This window comes from Gracilinanus agilis, chromosome 3 (genome assembly GCF_016433145.1).
Source record: "Gracilinanus agilis isolate LMUSP501 chromosome 3, AgileGrace, whole genome shotgun sequence".
Taxonomy (NCBI): domain Eukaryota; kingdom Metazoa; phylum Chordata; class Mammalia; order Didelphimorphia; family Didelphidae; genus Gracilinanus; species Gracilinanus agilis.
Genome location: NC_058132.1, coordinates 142,613,909 through 142,630,140, shown reverse-complemented (window position 1 = coordinate 142,630,140; position 16,232 = coordinate 142,613,909). Strand labels below are relative to the sequence as shown.

General features: G+C 35.1%; 1 protein-coding gene across 1 annotated transcript in view; it reads right to left on the bottom strand.

Moving 5' to 3' along the window:
• The window catches only part of ATP8A2 (ATPase phospholipid transporting 8A2), a 727,903-nt gene that overhangs the window by 579,271 nt on the left and 132,400 nt on the right, over positions 1-16,232 (bottom strand). The window contains exons 6-10 of the mRNA XM_044668968.1: positions 7,453-7,552; positions 5,669-5,767; positions 4,803-4,848; positions 3,654-3,694; positions 1,798-1,871 (exon numbers count right to left, since the gene is read on the bottom strand). Coding sequence (XP_044524903.1) covers positions 1,798-1,871; positions 3,654-3,694; positions 4,803-4,848; positions 5,669-5,767; positions 7,453-7,552 — 360 coding nt within the window. The remainder of the gene's footprint in view (positions 1-1,797; positions 1,872-3,653; positions 3,695-4,802; positions 4,849-5,668; positions 5,768-7,452; positions 7,553-16,232) is intronic.

The following is a 16,232-nucleotide window of genomic DNA, read 5'->3' as shown; positions in this document are numbered from 1 at the left end:
TTCCTTTTAGAAAATGCAATAATGTATGCATCTGTATAAGTTTATGTAATCAACAAAAACTGAAAACACCCCTACTTAACACTAAGTAGGAGAGGTTTACAAGCCACTTAATAAAAGTGGGTGAAAACCCAGAGGCAAGTGACCACCACCTGGGCAGTGCTAAGCAAATTTAAAGACTGCAATTGGCTCCCATAAAGTGGAGGAAGGGACAGGAAGTGATATGGAAAAAAAGAACTATAAAAGGTGCTGAACTTCCTGTCAGAGAGGTCTTGGGCCTGAATCTGGGGCTTGGAGGATCTTAGACTGGGACCGTGGCTTGGAGCTACAAACTGGGACTTTGACCTGGGACTCTGGTTCTTGGACTGCTTCTGGTAAGACTGCTCCTGGATGTTCTCCCTTTGGAGCTTCATCTTGGGTGAGTGAAAAGCTGACCCTCTTTTCCAGGCTTCTGGAGAGATTAACTATGGAGAGGTCTCCCCTTCTTGGGGGAGGCCACATGAATTGAACCCTTGTTTAATTCACCACTGAGTCCCCTGGCTGAGGGGTTAACAAGCCCTTCCTGGGGTGAGACGGGACTGGAGCAACATTTAGGGTGATAGGCTAGAATTCTTCTCTACATTCTTTTACATTTCTCTACTTTCACTCTTTCCAATTTTTTTTGTAAATAAAACTATTAAAAGTCACGTTTGACTTGAGCTACAATATTTTTAAAATGCAGACCACAGTATTATCTTAGAATTCTCATTTATTTAGTCAAACCCTTAATTTTAATTCCTTACACTACATATTCTTGGAAATCTTAAATTGGACTAAGACAAGTCAATATATACTTATTACTTATTCATATGGGAATGAACAATTGTCATTGACTTGTGCCAAGAAATAGGAGTAGAGCCTAAGATGAACAAAGGCACCCCCTGAGATTCTTTGGGAGGGTCAAAAGCATGTGGTACATTTCTCCTGGATAAAGATGGAGGCCTATCTCTATGTGACCAAGTCCAAATCCCAGAAAGAACTCCTGAAGAAATTAACTTAGATTAGGACATTCAAAAATATAATTCTACTCATAATTCTACCCAGTACTTGAGTCTCAGACATACTGGTGAGTTAACAATTGAGCACTGATGGATATTTTCTCCCTAAAGAAAGATTTAAATATTGTCATTTTTAGATAAACAATCCCTTGCTTAAGTCAAGATTACCTAGAAGTTACTTAGGAACAAAGAGGTAACTAGCCAGAGTTCTGCCCTATTCTCGTTTTGGAAAAGGCTGGTGGGTCTGGTGAGAGAAATGAAGGAGCAATCAATTAGGATTTTCAGCAACTCAGATTTTTTGGGCACACAAGGAGAAATCCTTTTGCCTGGAACAGAGTGAAACCAAAATTTCATAAAATGCAATGAAATTTGCTGGAATTAATGCATCCTTTCACAAGTGGGATAGGAGGAGACCTATATCCTGAAAGTCCTGGCTTTATCACTAACTTGCTATGTAACCTTAAAAAGTCACTTCAGCCCTCTCCATGACCAAGGTTCTTCATGTGTAAAACAAGAATATTCACCTGAACTTCATCCAAAGTTCTTTGGAATACAATTAAAACACACTATGCAAATTAAGGTAATAATGGAGATGAACCAAGAGTAAAGATAAAGAAAGAACAAAAACACAACATAGAGTAGAAGGAGGGTGACGAACCACAAAATGAGGACAGAGGGAAGTAGTGTATTTATGTACTATGTATTTAACTTTCAAGTTCTCCTGAAATTTCAATTCGGCATAAAAATGCAATTTCACACTGACCTGGAAGAGATAAGGATCAAGTCTGCTGGAAGATACTGTCCATTCGTGACCTTCACAACATCTCCAACAGCCACCTGTTTAATGAGGATAAGGGATGCAACAGCATGAAAGAAGAAAAAAAACAAAAAGTGATGAACTGAATTAATTTTATCAGTAAATGATACAATTTTGCATGCAAAGTGCTAAAGATATGACTTTCAAATTAGAGGTATTTCAGTATTCCCAAGCAGTTCCACTCACCTGAAGATTTTATGGATATTCAGCCAAAATTCTAATAGATCAATCAAAGCAAATGCTGCCTACAGTCATTTTGTAAAACCAGTTTAAAAAGGCATTACAACATGATGGGGCAACCAGCTGGCCAACTGATGCTGCAGTTAGACTTCTTTATAGTATATTAATGATCTCATGAAATGACATTGGCCAACTTTATCTGAGTGTGTTTGCACACTTTCAAGAAACAAATCTGTTAAAATTAAGTAACCAGAAGCTCTGTAATATCTAGCCTCAGAGTATGCTCAAAATGTTTCTGTCTTTGACATGGAACTTTTTAAAAATGTGTATGGGGGTGGGGAGAGAACAGGGAAAAGATTCCCTAAAGTTCCAAGTTGTTCTTATAGAAACACAAAAGGGGATGAAGGATGAATATTTTACAGTTATATCCTGATCATATAAGATAGTTAGTTGTCTATTATAAAATTTATGTAAGAAATGTTGTAAATGTATGCTTATTTGTAAGCTATTATTTTAATTATCCTTAAGAATTTTTTTTCCTTTTGAAATTGAGCTAAGTATCATATTATTTTTTAATTTTATGGAGGGAGAAAAATAATTCAAATATGGTGCCAATTCAGTTCCCTGTTGCCTAGCAGTCCAGCTTAAGAACAAATTCTACAGGTGGATACATGACTTACAGAGTAGACCCTAAGCACCATATTGTCCCTTTTTAGTAATAATCCTGATAGACAAAAAACATCATTGTGAATTTTTAATCTAGTTGCCAAGAGACTTCAGAGGCTCTTTCCAGGTCTCTTAAGATGAAGAGTGATAGGAGGCAGCTGGGTAGCTCAGTAGATTGAGAGCCAGGCCTAGAGACAGGAGGTCCTAGGTTCAAATCTGGCCTCAGACACTTCCTAACTGTGTGACCCTGGGCAAGTCACTTGACCTCCATCGCCTAGCCCTTACACTCTTCTGCTTTGGAACCAACACAGAGTATTGATTCCAAAACAGAAGGTAAGGGTTAAAAAAAAAAGATGAAGGGTGATAGCAATCTTTTCAGACTTAGTCCTGCCTTGAATCAGAAACTAGACAACTTCCAAATTCAATTCTATGATTTTCTCTTATTCAGTATTGACATTACCCAAAAAAGGTAAGGTTTTAAAAGTCATTTTAAAAGTTTAAAAAGAATTAAGAAAACTTTATATACATTTGGAAAAAATCAAATTTATTATCCATATGTTTTGGTGAATAGGTAAGAAGGAAAGGAGGCAAGCAAGGAGAATCAAAAGATAGAATCTTTTTTACTTGGTGCCTATCAAGTTGTTTAGATGGCCCAAAGACCACCCCCAAAAAAATACACATAAAGTTTTTAACTGCTTTGCTCTGACCTACATTCAACAACATAATATAATATGTTACTCCATATATTTTAGGGTATTTTAGAAAACAGTACATACATTCACTAAACTTATTTCCTTCCATTTTCATGGATAATTAAAAACTTAAATATGGCAAATAACTACAGACATTATCCATATTAAAAACAGTAAACTTTTGTTTTGTAATGAACAATCCTTGCCAAAAATGAACAATGCCCCAAACAACAATTAATACATCATCTTTAATTTAGTGTTTACCTCTTTCCAAATAATGTTCTGCCACATACCATTTCTTAACACTGAAAAGAAAATAGGTCAGTATTAATTTTCTATCACATGGATAGTATACTCCAAGTAACCAAAGAGCTTTTCTACAAAAAGCAACTAAATTCATGTTTAATTAATTATCTTTGGATTATTTTAATCTATCATGGGAAAAGGCAGATTTTACACTTAAAAACGGGACAAAAATACTATATTCAAAATTTTTTTAAAAGCACTAGAGGAGGGGGCAGCTGGGTAGCTCAGTGGAGTGAGAGTCAGGCCTAGAGACAGGAGGTCCTAGGTTCAAACCCGGCCTCAGCCACTTCCCAGCTGTGTGACCCTGGGCAAGTCACTTGACCCCCATTGCCCACCCTTACCACTCTTCCACCTATGAGACAATACACCGAAAGTACAAGGGTTAAAAAAAAAAAAAGCACTAGAGGACATTGAAAAACTAAAGTCTTCACTTTCAGCCTTTACAAGGAAAAAATATATCCAGTCAGAAAAATAAAGAGGGTTGAAAACCAGGCTAATGTCCTGCAAATAAAAAGAAATACATTTTAAACTACAAGGTAGATATTTTTAAAGACAATAAAGAAATAGGGTTTTAAGTCACTAATTTTGGGTAAAAACCTATTTCCTGAAAATTGGACTACTTCCCCTTTTGACTATATGATATTCTAAGTAGAATAAATCAAATACTAGAAGAATAGAATCAACATAATTATCTTTTTATCTGCTTTTTCTTTTTAATTGTTGTTGTTCAGCTTTTTCAATTGTGTCTTAGCAAAGACACTGGAGTGGTTTGCCATTTCCTTCTCCAGTTCATTTTAGGAAAAGGAAACCAAAGTAGAGTTAAGTGACTTAACCATGGTCACACAGCTAAGGTCACACACCCAAGACATATGGTGGCTGAGGCTAGATTTGAATCAAGGAGATGAGTCTTCTTGATTCCAGGTTTGGCACCACCTAACTAACCTTTTGTTTCTAATTAGATTTCTTTATTTCATCAAGCATATAATAATATTTTTGTCTACTATCAAGAGCCAAAGCATTAGCCTGTAATTTATTTTTTTAATTCTTCTGGTAATTTTGGACATGAATATTCCTATGGTGGATTTTAGAGCAGAAAAGCTAGCTTACCTATTGTTTTCTTTCTGTTAACTGTATTGTCAGCCTTGTGACGTTTCTGTTGTAGAATAAACCAAAGAAAAATATATTAAATTCAAAAGTTTCTAATGAATCATTTATCCAATAACACAATAAGCTAGAATGGCACAAAGTACAAACAAAGAACTGATGTAAATTAGAGGCAGTACTTAATGTGAGGACCATGGGACAGATCTAAATGTCAGTGGGCTTTCTTTTTCAATTTTTGTGATCATGGTCAAAAACATACCTCTGTTACATAAATCTTCACAACAACAAAAAAAGTTGATAATATATCTATATAAAAATCAGTTATGTGAACAGCAAGAGTCAGACTCATAAGGTAAATGGAGCAGAAAAAGAGGTAAAAGAAGGGAAATAGGGACTTAAAAAATGATACTTGCCACATAGGAAAGCAAGTGAAATAGGGGAGAAAAGTAAAGTAAGAATCATATTGGGTATTTCCTGTTCACAAGTGTAGTAGTAAGGAATTGAAATATGACTAAAGGAGGGTTATAACCTCCAATTTTACATATGGTACTTAGTTGGTATTCATTTATCTGGTCTTTCACATGAGTTTTAAAATTCTCATTTGTATGATTATCTCCCTAACTACATTGTCAGAACTTTTGTCATGGTGAAGGTGATCACATACGAATATTTAACTATATAAGCAAAAAGGTTAAATATTTTAATTTCTTTAGTAATCAGATATTTAATTTATAGCAACTGCAAACAAACTATACTAATTCTAAGCAATTCCATAGAGTCTTAAAAATGCACCAAGTATTTTAGAGGTCTTATTATACACAATACAGTGATCTAAGAATGTTTCTTCATGTGGTCAAAAGTTAACTTACATAATCTTCTATAATCTCTTTGATGCCTGCAACTGTTAGGATAAACATCAATGGCACCAGGGTGGTATATCTTCCTGTTGGAGACACATCTGGAATTTGCTGCAAAGTAATCAGAAAATGAGAGATTAATACAGATGCCAAATAAGGTATTGGTTTAAATAACCAGGAAATGACAACTTGTATAGAAGGGTTTTTTGTGGGTTAAACCCTTCCCTGGAACATCCCCAAAACCACCGTACTATTTCATGGTTGGAAAGCGAGAAAATTACCAAAATAACCACCTTTCAAAGTTTTTTGAAGGCTTTATACTTGTATTTTTTAAATTTTATTTTCAATTTAAAAATTTTCACTCTCGATAAAAGAAGTTTACATAAACTCTTCCCTCCCTTAAAAATGCTTGAGAATGTTTATTCTACAAAATTGCCAAATTTAGCACCATCCACCCTTTGGGTCACCTCTACCTGTATAAATCTTACTTCCATTACATGTGTCTCTGTTCTAACCCAATCATACTCTTCCCTATTAGCCATACTTCTGTCCTCTCAACTTTTGCTCATGTTGCTCCACATACTTTGGGTACTATACAACTTTTCCAAATTCTGTCTATCCCTAGAGATCTACCTCTAAGGCCTCCCAAAGTACCCTGATCCATGTTGCTTTTTATAGCTCAATAGCACTTAAGTACCCATTCTTCTGGTACTGAATGATCCATTCCCTTGAACTGCTGCCACGTGATCAATTTTTCATTATTTTTCTCCATGGTTAGAAAATGAAAGCTCCTTGAAGGGGAATATTCTTATTGGTGTTGTTGTTTGAATGCCTACTTTCTAATGAGCCCAAAGGAGTATGGTTTGCACTGACCTTACAAAATAAATATGCATTTAACTGACAACTCAAGAAAGCTTTAAAAGGAATTCCATTTTTTTCCTTTTCATTGCTTTTTCAGGTCTATGTGAAAACTCCAAAAGAATAATAGAGCTACTCTAAATGTGCTTCTTGACATGTCTTTAATATACTATTTCATTGAATTGTGCTCTGCTACATAAAAAGAAGGAAATAATCCTTCAGTGTTTAGAATAGCATAAAGCATGCACAAAGTTGGCTCTAGAAATATCTGGCAGCATTATTTGACTAAATATTGAAAACCATAGGGGTAGAAACATTCAAGGTTCTCTTCCATCTTGGGTCTTCAATAAAGCAATACCTTTGATTCCACTTCCTCAGAAACCCTAATCTCATGTTTCTGAAAATGAGATGGATGCTAAAGTGCTCTCCATCAAAAATTAACGTTGACCATCAAGAGGACATAATATCCTTTTAATCCTGGAACTTATTTAAAAGATTTAACAGAGAAAAAGGAGTTCTTCGGAATAGGGTCAATAATGGTTAAATCAAATCAATAGAGTATATATCTGAGATGATCACTGGAACCCAGTCAACTGAGTATTCAACTTCAGTGAGATATCAATAAGTCAAAGACTCAGTTATTTTTTATTAAGATATACTATGATCTAACTTGTAGTTTTAATATACTTCTGGTTCTGTAGAGAATGGATCAAAAATCCAGCACCCTAGGCCCCAATAACCATAGATGTAGTTTCAGTGTGAATTTTTATTAATTAGGTTTTTCTTTAATAAATGACTTTCCTTACAAAAGGGATTAAAAACTCAATTTGAAATACAAGTCTTAACAAACTATAATTTCTTACATCAAGATTTTAGCCCTTTATTATTGTTCTTATTTGCATCTAAAATAACAAAACAAAACAAAACAAAATTATTACCTGCAATAAGGCAATGAAGAGGAAGAAGGCATTAGCAGCTCTTCTAATCTGCTCATACAAGAATCGAGGTAGAAATGTGAGGAAGCTGTACTTTGCTGTGCTACAGGTAAACAAAATAAGAATATTATTAATTCATGGACTACACTATTGGAGTAGGTGAGAAAGAATGCAAAAACCTTCATAACTTTTTGTCAAAAATACAAAGATAGGTAATTTAAAAAGTCAGCATGATTACAGAACAATACTAAAATCATTTGGGCAAGTTATAGGATCATAACTTTCTGCAGAACATTTGTCTAGAGAAAAAAACCTATTGATATCCACAATTTCTATTCTGACTTTTGATTTTTAAGCATTGTTGAATAGTTTCCTCATGTAAAGACCACAAAAGAAAACCTCACAACACAAGTTTCTGAGTTATAAACTTAGTAGATACAATAAGTACTCAAATACATAGCTGTGATTTTGGAGGGGTTTTTTCAGGGAATATTGTCCTGAAAAGTAGAGGTTGAATAAGATAATTTGAAGTTCCTTCCAGCTCTGAAATCTGACTTTATGAAATTGAAACAAAGCAGCAAAGAATAAAGTATTTATTCAAACACCAGATACACCACTTCAAACAAGTAGAAATTATACTCAAAATTTGGCATGGCCTTAATATTTACTAAAGGCTATAGGCTATGAACCATGCTATGGATAAAAGTAAGACAATATAAACTTAACAATTAATGCAAAGCAACTTGTTTTATTATCAGAAATTAAGAAGTGTATATGGCCTTTCTTCTCCAATTACTATAAACAATCATTTTAAATCATTAGTTTCTTTTCTCCACCAAACTGAAAATATATCATGGGATACACACACATCACCCACAACCATATTTTATATATGCATATATTGTGTATATTATATAACACATATAATATACACACATATATTCACATTTATGTCTTTCACTTTTCTCTCCCACATTAGTATTCTCATTTCAGAAGCAAAATATTTCTATCAGTAGTCTGCCAAAAGGACTGTCAAAAGAAAATAATTTCTTTCCATTCAAAAAGACTAAAAATACTGCCAAAGGAGAAGATGAGCAAAAATATACCTACTTCTAAACTCTGCCCTTTTTACATACAGTACATTAATACAAGATACAAATAAAATATGATACAAAACATACCATTCCAAACTGTTCTGCAGAAGTTGACTTCATCAGTATAGTTATTCATAACTAGTGATTTGAACCACACTATTACAGGCATACTCTAGTTAACATCATGAATTGATTCCTAGAAAATATTTTGGTGTTTCAAAGAGGAATTGAATGTCATAGACACCATGTCCATTCAGCAAGCAACAGAGTTCTGGAAAGTAGACTTAAAGGCAGGGCTGAAGTACTAACTTATATTCCTCACCAAATATCCAACTGTATCTTGGGTAATGGGCTGAGATGAGGTTTGTCATGTTGTTGTGAGCAGGGAAAAAATAACAAACCACTGATCGAGACACTACTATGGTACTACTGTTTGTTAATTTGCTAGTTTGGTACAAATTCTTTCAAATTCCTAAAACTTTCCCCCCAAAAAATTCTTTTAGCATGTCCCAATCATTTTTCTAATATAGTAACACCTCTCTTGTTTAAAGTCCTTTACCCATGAAACTGTGTGCTTCTTGAAATTATAGACTTCTTATCTTTCTCTGTATCCCTAGAGTTTAGCAAAGAGTCAAATATATGAAGTGTTTAATGAAGTCTTGATTTGTCTTTTAACAACTCCTCTCCAGAATATAGCCAAGAACCAGACAATAAGCAAAATAGTTTAATATCCAAAAGATATATCCCAGGCTATATTTCTGTAGCATTCATCCTTTTATTTTAAGGATTATTCTGGAAGCTCAACCAACTAGAAACACCAAACCTAAAAAATGGGATTCAGACGGGATAAGAGAAGAATGGAAAGATAAAGCCAGGAAAAGACATGTCAAGGAGAGTTTACCAAAAATCAGAGACTAATATCAATATGAAGTGAGGAAAGAAAGGAAGGAGGGATGAAGGAAGAACACAGCTACTGAGAGGCATTAATGAAAAGTTGGCAGCTTCATATACCTCAAAAAACTCAAAAGGACAACAGTATATTATAGTCTTGTAGAACAACTACCTCATAATGGCAAAGAAAGAAAAAGCCAAATTATATTCTTTGAGCAGTGTTTAAGACGACATTGGAAACACTTTAGAAATGGTTCTGATAACAAAAGAAATTGTTAAATGAAATTATAAGTAACGTTCAGTTACCTGGAAGATCCATGTATTTGGAACCCTATTCCCCTAACATGTACTTAAAAAATGTGCTATACGTTACTAATTTCCTTATGTTGATAATTCATTAAGGCCTCAAGATCAAAAAAATCAAAAGACTTTTATTTGTATAATATCACAAACAGATATTGAGAATCTTTCCATTTGCTCTTAAGGATAATGAAAATAATAATAAAATGAGGTCAGCTGACACAGCATTCATTCTTTGAAGACTGTATGTATGTATGTGACAGTCTTTTTTTTAATGATCAGTTAAAGCACAAACAAAAAACCTCAAAAACAGAGAAAAGATAGATCACAAAAGAAACTAATTTTTAGAAATATGTCATGGCTGTCATTTTAATCTAAAGAGATCCATTTATTCAAAATAATAATAAAAATAATTAATACTAGCTATCATTTATACAGCGATTTAGGATTAAAAAGCATTTTATACATGTTATCCCAGTTGATTCTCACATTACCTATTACCCTATAAGTAAGACATTATCCCTGTCTTGCAGATGAAGGATAAGACAGCTGGTAGATATCCACAGCAGAATTTGAACTCTTCCTGGGCCAGAATTTCTTGGGCTCTTACTTAGATGTTGTTGTTGTTGTTTTTTACATTCCTGCTTCAGGGGGACAATAAAATAGCCTTTAAATATCTACAGATTTCATAACTCTACTTGAAAAGTTGGGGTGGAGGGAAAAAAGACAGGAACTATCTCATTTGTCTCCTTTGAGCAAAATACTCTTGTTATTTCTATCAGCTAGAAATCTAAAGTGATGTGGAATAGTAGAAAAAAGCAATGGATAGGGAATCAGAACAACTGGGTTTGAATTCCAACACTGCTAATTACTACATGACCCTAGACATGTCATTGAACTTCCTAAAGCTTCACTTCCTTCTGTGTAAAATGAGGGAGTTGGACTAAATAACCTATCTCTCTCACAACAAAAAATAAGGTTCCTGAGGGCAAGGACTATGATTTTTATGTTTATAGCCCTAATATATGTTAGAAACTGAGGTCTCAGGATCTGAAAAGGCAAAAGGTCTGTTGACCCCTAATGTTAGGTTAGGTCCAGGGTCTTACTTAAGGTCTGAGATCCCTACATTTCCACATTTCTGCACAAGCTGTTGATTAAGGCTATAATCTTTTCCCAGGCCCCTTTTATCTTCCCCTTTACCCCAGCCTATAGTCCTTTGCTCAAGGCTACCTTTGTTATGAGAAAGTTGCTTGAATTTCCATGAGAAAATTTCCTTGTGGTTTCTGTCTTTATAAGCTTGTGTATTCATTCAATAAATCACACTTGGTTGCCATCAGCAACTGAGGCCCTTCTGACTCCAAACTTTGATTTGACTCTTTTTCCCAGCCCTTACCTAGCATACTCTTGGGCCCTGACCTGCCCAACCCCCTCTACCCCACCTCCCCCCCCACCTCCCCCACTCAGCACTTTTACAAGTATAGTGCCTAACAAATTGCAGGCACTTAATAAATATTTCTTGATTCATTTCTCTAGATTCTCTTCTCACAAAAAAAAAAAAAGTGATTGTCTATACTCTAAACCAGTGATGGGCAAACTACGGCCTGCAGGCAAAAACAGGGCCCCCTGAAATGTTTTATCCAGCCAGCTCCAACATTATTCCTAATCTGACGAATACAATGAGTAGGATACAATACAATGAAACTTCGAAAGAGTTACCTTAGAAACAGACTGACAGATGAGCATTTCCTTTCCTTTGGCCCCCTCTTTAATAAGTTTGCCCATCGCTGCTCTAAACCATTGGTAATTCTCTTTTACCTAATCCAAGCAATGAAAATATTTCAGGCTCCTGAAAAAAAATTGACTTTATGGCTCCTGCAGAAAGAGCCATACGTTGCCGACCCCTGCTCTAAACCAACTCCAAAAGCCAAACTCCCACTAGCCTTCTGCCACTACCAAATGGATAACAAACATATCAGACACACACACACACACACACACACACACACACGAACAACTCCACTAATAGCCAGCACTATAAGCTTCCAATTTAAGGAAAACCAGATTGTCCCTTAATATTTGACAATGATTCTAATAATGTTTGCAAACAATTCTTCCCACATTATATAATGGATGTTCATCCTTGAAAATAAGAATTGCTACTCTAAGTGATTCAAATCCTTTGATCGATTTTCTCCTCAGTTCCCCTTACTACCCACAGATTCATCTATATAGACTTTTAGACTTTTAGGGATCATCAAATCCAATCCTATCATTTTTAAACACCTTTTTCTAGTCTTATTTTACAAATCAAGAAGCTCAGAGAGGGAAAGAAATTTACATAAGGCCACAAAAATAATTTACTGACAGAACCAAGAAGCCAAAATTTTTAACTATTTAACTGCTCTACCAACATATCTCAATCAGAGGATAAGCATGGAAGGACTGCCCAGTTAAAACCCACCTTTGTCCATATTAACAACTTTTTAAAAATGTTTATTATTTTTTAACATTCTTTTCCTTTAAATTTTTTCAAATTTTCTCCCTGCCTCCACACATCCTCCAACCACTGAGGGCAAGCAAAATCATATCTATTAATTAAATATATGAAATCATACAAAATATATTTCCATATTAGTCATGTCACAAAAAAGCAACAAAAAAAGAAAGGAAAAAAATTGTGTTTTGATTTGCACTAAGAGTTCTTCCTCTGGAGGTGGATAGCAAGCCTTCCACAGTTGATCACCATTACAACATTGTTCTTACTGTGCAAAATGATCACAATAGTTCTTTTCATTTTGCAATGGTTCAAACAGGTTTTAATATGCTTTTTCTGAAAACACCTCCCTCATCATTTCTTACAGCACAACAGTACTGTGTAAATGGAATTAGCTTACCCACATTCATTCTTTAGACTTTAGCCAGGAGAAATAATGTCACCCCACCCAACTTAGAATTAAGTGGGGAGGGAGGAGGTCTGTGACCCACATGTGATAGTAAGTGACAAATCAAAAACAAGTGACTGGCCCCTGGGCAGTCTAAAATAGGGTTGAGTCCATGTAAAACTGGAGGTGGGCACAGGAAGAGAGGAAAGCTGCTATCTTTTAAATATGATGGTAACTTCCTGTGAAGGGCTTTTGGTGCTTTGAACTTGGTGTTGAAGGAGCTCAGGTGAGACCTCAGATTGCTTCCCTTTGAATTGTCATGTGGGTAAGTTAGGCTGACTCTCTTTCTCTTCCCTTGGCATTTCTGGAGGCTCTAGCGTTAAGGAAGCCTCTCTTCTTAGAGGAGGCCTTGTGGCTAGTAGCCTTGTTTAATTAACCTCTGTGTCCCCTCTGCTGGGGCCTCTGAAACCTCCCTGGTCCGGGCCTCTGGTCTGGGCCAGAGTTTCTCTCTCTCATTTTCCCTACCTTCAACCTTCCTGAGTATAAATAAACCACCATAAACGTCATCCTGACTTTGGTCTCTTTTATTTCAAAATCGACTTAATCAATTTATTGGGACCCAATCTTAAATATCTAATCCAACCATAATAATTCCCATTTTCCCCTCTTACAGTACTCTATCACAATCATACAACAGAACTTGTTTAGTCATTCCTCAATTAATATGCAAGTCCTCAATTTCCAATTCTCTGCATCACAAAAACAATGTTTTATTTTTACACAAATAAGTCCTTTTCCTTTTTCCTTTGATGTCTTTGTAGTATAGACCTACTACTGGTATTGCTGGGTCAAAGCAAAAGCATAATTTTATAGCTGTTTGGTTATAGTTCCAAATTGTGAACTGGTGCAGCCATTCCAGAGAACAACTTTACCAACAATTCATTAGCGTACTCATTTTCCCTGAGCCCCTAAAGCATTTGTCATTTCTGATAGGTATGAGGGAGCAACTCAGAGTTGTTTTATTTGTACTTCTAAAATCAAGAGTAATTTTTTTTACATTACTTTAATAGCTTTATTTTTTAAACTGCCTGTTCATATCCTTTGGCCATTACTTAACTGGAGAAGGGCTTGTTTTTATCAATTGACATATATTAGAGAAATAAGACTTTTAATCAGAGAAACTTGTGGCAATTTTTTCTTTAGATTATTCCAAATAGCTATTTTGAGCAAAATGTAGTTTCCATAATCATCTTTTTAAATTAGGTCTATTGCTTTGTTTTCTTTGAAATCATAATTGCTACCTTTTTTTCAGCCAAAGCATAATAGATTCTGCTCTAGCCCTTTATTTTAGCTGTGTGACTTTCCATTTGAAATATATTGTTTGTAATCAATATTGTTGAATTCTGATTTTTTAATCTATTCTGCTATATGATTTCATTTTATGGGTGAGCTCATCCCTTTCACATTCCATTCTGAGTAATGTGAATTTCTCTCCATCCTATTTTCTTCTGTTTATCTTTTTCTCTTTTTTTATCTTGTCTCTCCTCAAAAGTTTGTTTTGTTTTTGGCCACTGCTTTCCTTAATCTGCATTCCTTTTTTACTGTCTCCCCTCTTCCCTCATCTCTTATCCTTTCATCTTTTATTTCTTTATTTTTAATAATATTTTTCCTCAGTTACATAAAAAGCAATTTTTGAACTTCATTTTTAAAAATTTTCAGTCAAATTCTCATCTTCCTAGCTTCTTGCCTTCACCTCTCCTGGAAAGGACAAGCAATCTGATATCTAATTTTACATTCATAAAACTGTAAAACATTTTTCAATACTAGCCATTTTCTGAAAGAGAACTTGAACAAACAATAGAAAAATTAAGAAATAAAATGAAATATAGTGTTTCAACTTGCATTCAGACTCCAGTTCTTTCCCTAGAGGTGGACGGCATTTTTCATTATAAGTCCTTGAGGATTGCCTTGGATCACTGTAATGCTAAGAATGACCAGTCATTTATAAATGTTCATAATGTAATATTGCTGTTATTGCATAAAATGTTCTCCTGGTTCTGCTCATTTCACTTTACATCAGTCCATATAAGTCTTTCCAGGTTTTCTGAAATCATTCTTCTCATAATTTCTTTTAACACATTAGTATTCCATTATAATTCTATGCCACAACTTATTCAGCCATTCCCCCAATTGATGCATACTCTCTCAATTTCCAATTCTTTGCCACCACAAAAAAAAGAGTTGATATATATATATATATATATATATATATATATATATATTCTTGTATAAACATCTTTTTCCCTTTCAAAAAATTTATTTGGGATACAGACTTAGCAATGGTATTGCTGGATCAGAGGGTAAGGACAAAGCCCTTTGAGCCTAATTTGCTCTCCAAAATGGTTGGATCAGTATACAACTCCACTAGCAGTATATTAGTGTCACTTTTTTCCCACATCCCCTCCAACATCTCTTATTTTCCTTTTCTGTCATATTAGCCAACCTGATAGGTGAGAGGTGGTAACTCAGGGTCGTTTTAATTTGTTTTCTCTAGTGAAGAAGGATTTAGAGAATTCCATGTGAACTGGAAAGACCTCCAAGAACTGATACAGAGTGAAAGGAGCAAAACCAGGAGAACATTGTACACAGAGACTGATACACTGTGATAAAATTGAATGTAATGGACTTCTGTACTAGCAGCAATGCAATGATCCAGGACAACTCTGAGGGATTTATGAGAAAGAATGTTATCCACCTCCAGAGAAAGAACTATGGAAGCTGAAACACAGAAGAAAAACAACTGCTTGATTACAAGGGAGGAGGGGAGGAAAAGAGCATGATTCATGTAACTATGGGGAAATATTCTTAATTAATTAAACTTTAAAAATAAAATAAAATAAAATAAGAGGGATTTAGAGCATTTTTTCATGTGACTATATATAGCAGTGATATGGCGCGGGTGCCAAAGATGACAAGCAGAGTGCCTTACTCCCACCCCCCCCAAGTTCATTACTAAAAAGGCAAAGCGATTTGGGCAGAGCTGCTCCCTTCCCCCTCTCCACCATGCCTGATGACATTGTTTCACATCCCCCACCCCTCTGCCCAGCAGTCCAATGGGAGTGCACTGGGGTGTGGGGGCACAGCACTTGGTCTCTGGGGGTCAAGGGGAGATGGTGTGGCATTCAGTCTCCAGTGAGGGGCAAGCATACTCAGTCTAGGGAGTGAGATGGGGGCAGGGCCTGGCATTCCATCTCTAAAAGGTTTGCCATCACTGATAAAGTCTTGATTCCTTCATCTGGAAACTATTCATATCTTTTGGCCATTTATCAATTTGGGTAGATAAATATTATAAATTTGACTACATTTTCCATATATTTAAGAAATAAGGTTCAGAGATACTTGCTGCCTAAAAAAAATATTCCCAGTTTTCTCCTAATCTTGATTGCACTGGTTTTCTTTGTAAAAAAACCTTTCAGTTTAATCAAAGTATATCTTATAATGATTCCTATCTCTTGTTTGATCATAAATTCTTTCCTTATTCACAGATTTGACAAGTAGACAATTCTATGCTCCTCTAATTTGCTAAAGGTAGCACCTTTTAAGTCTAAATCATGTA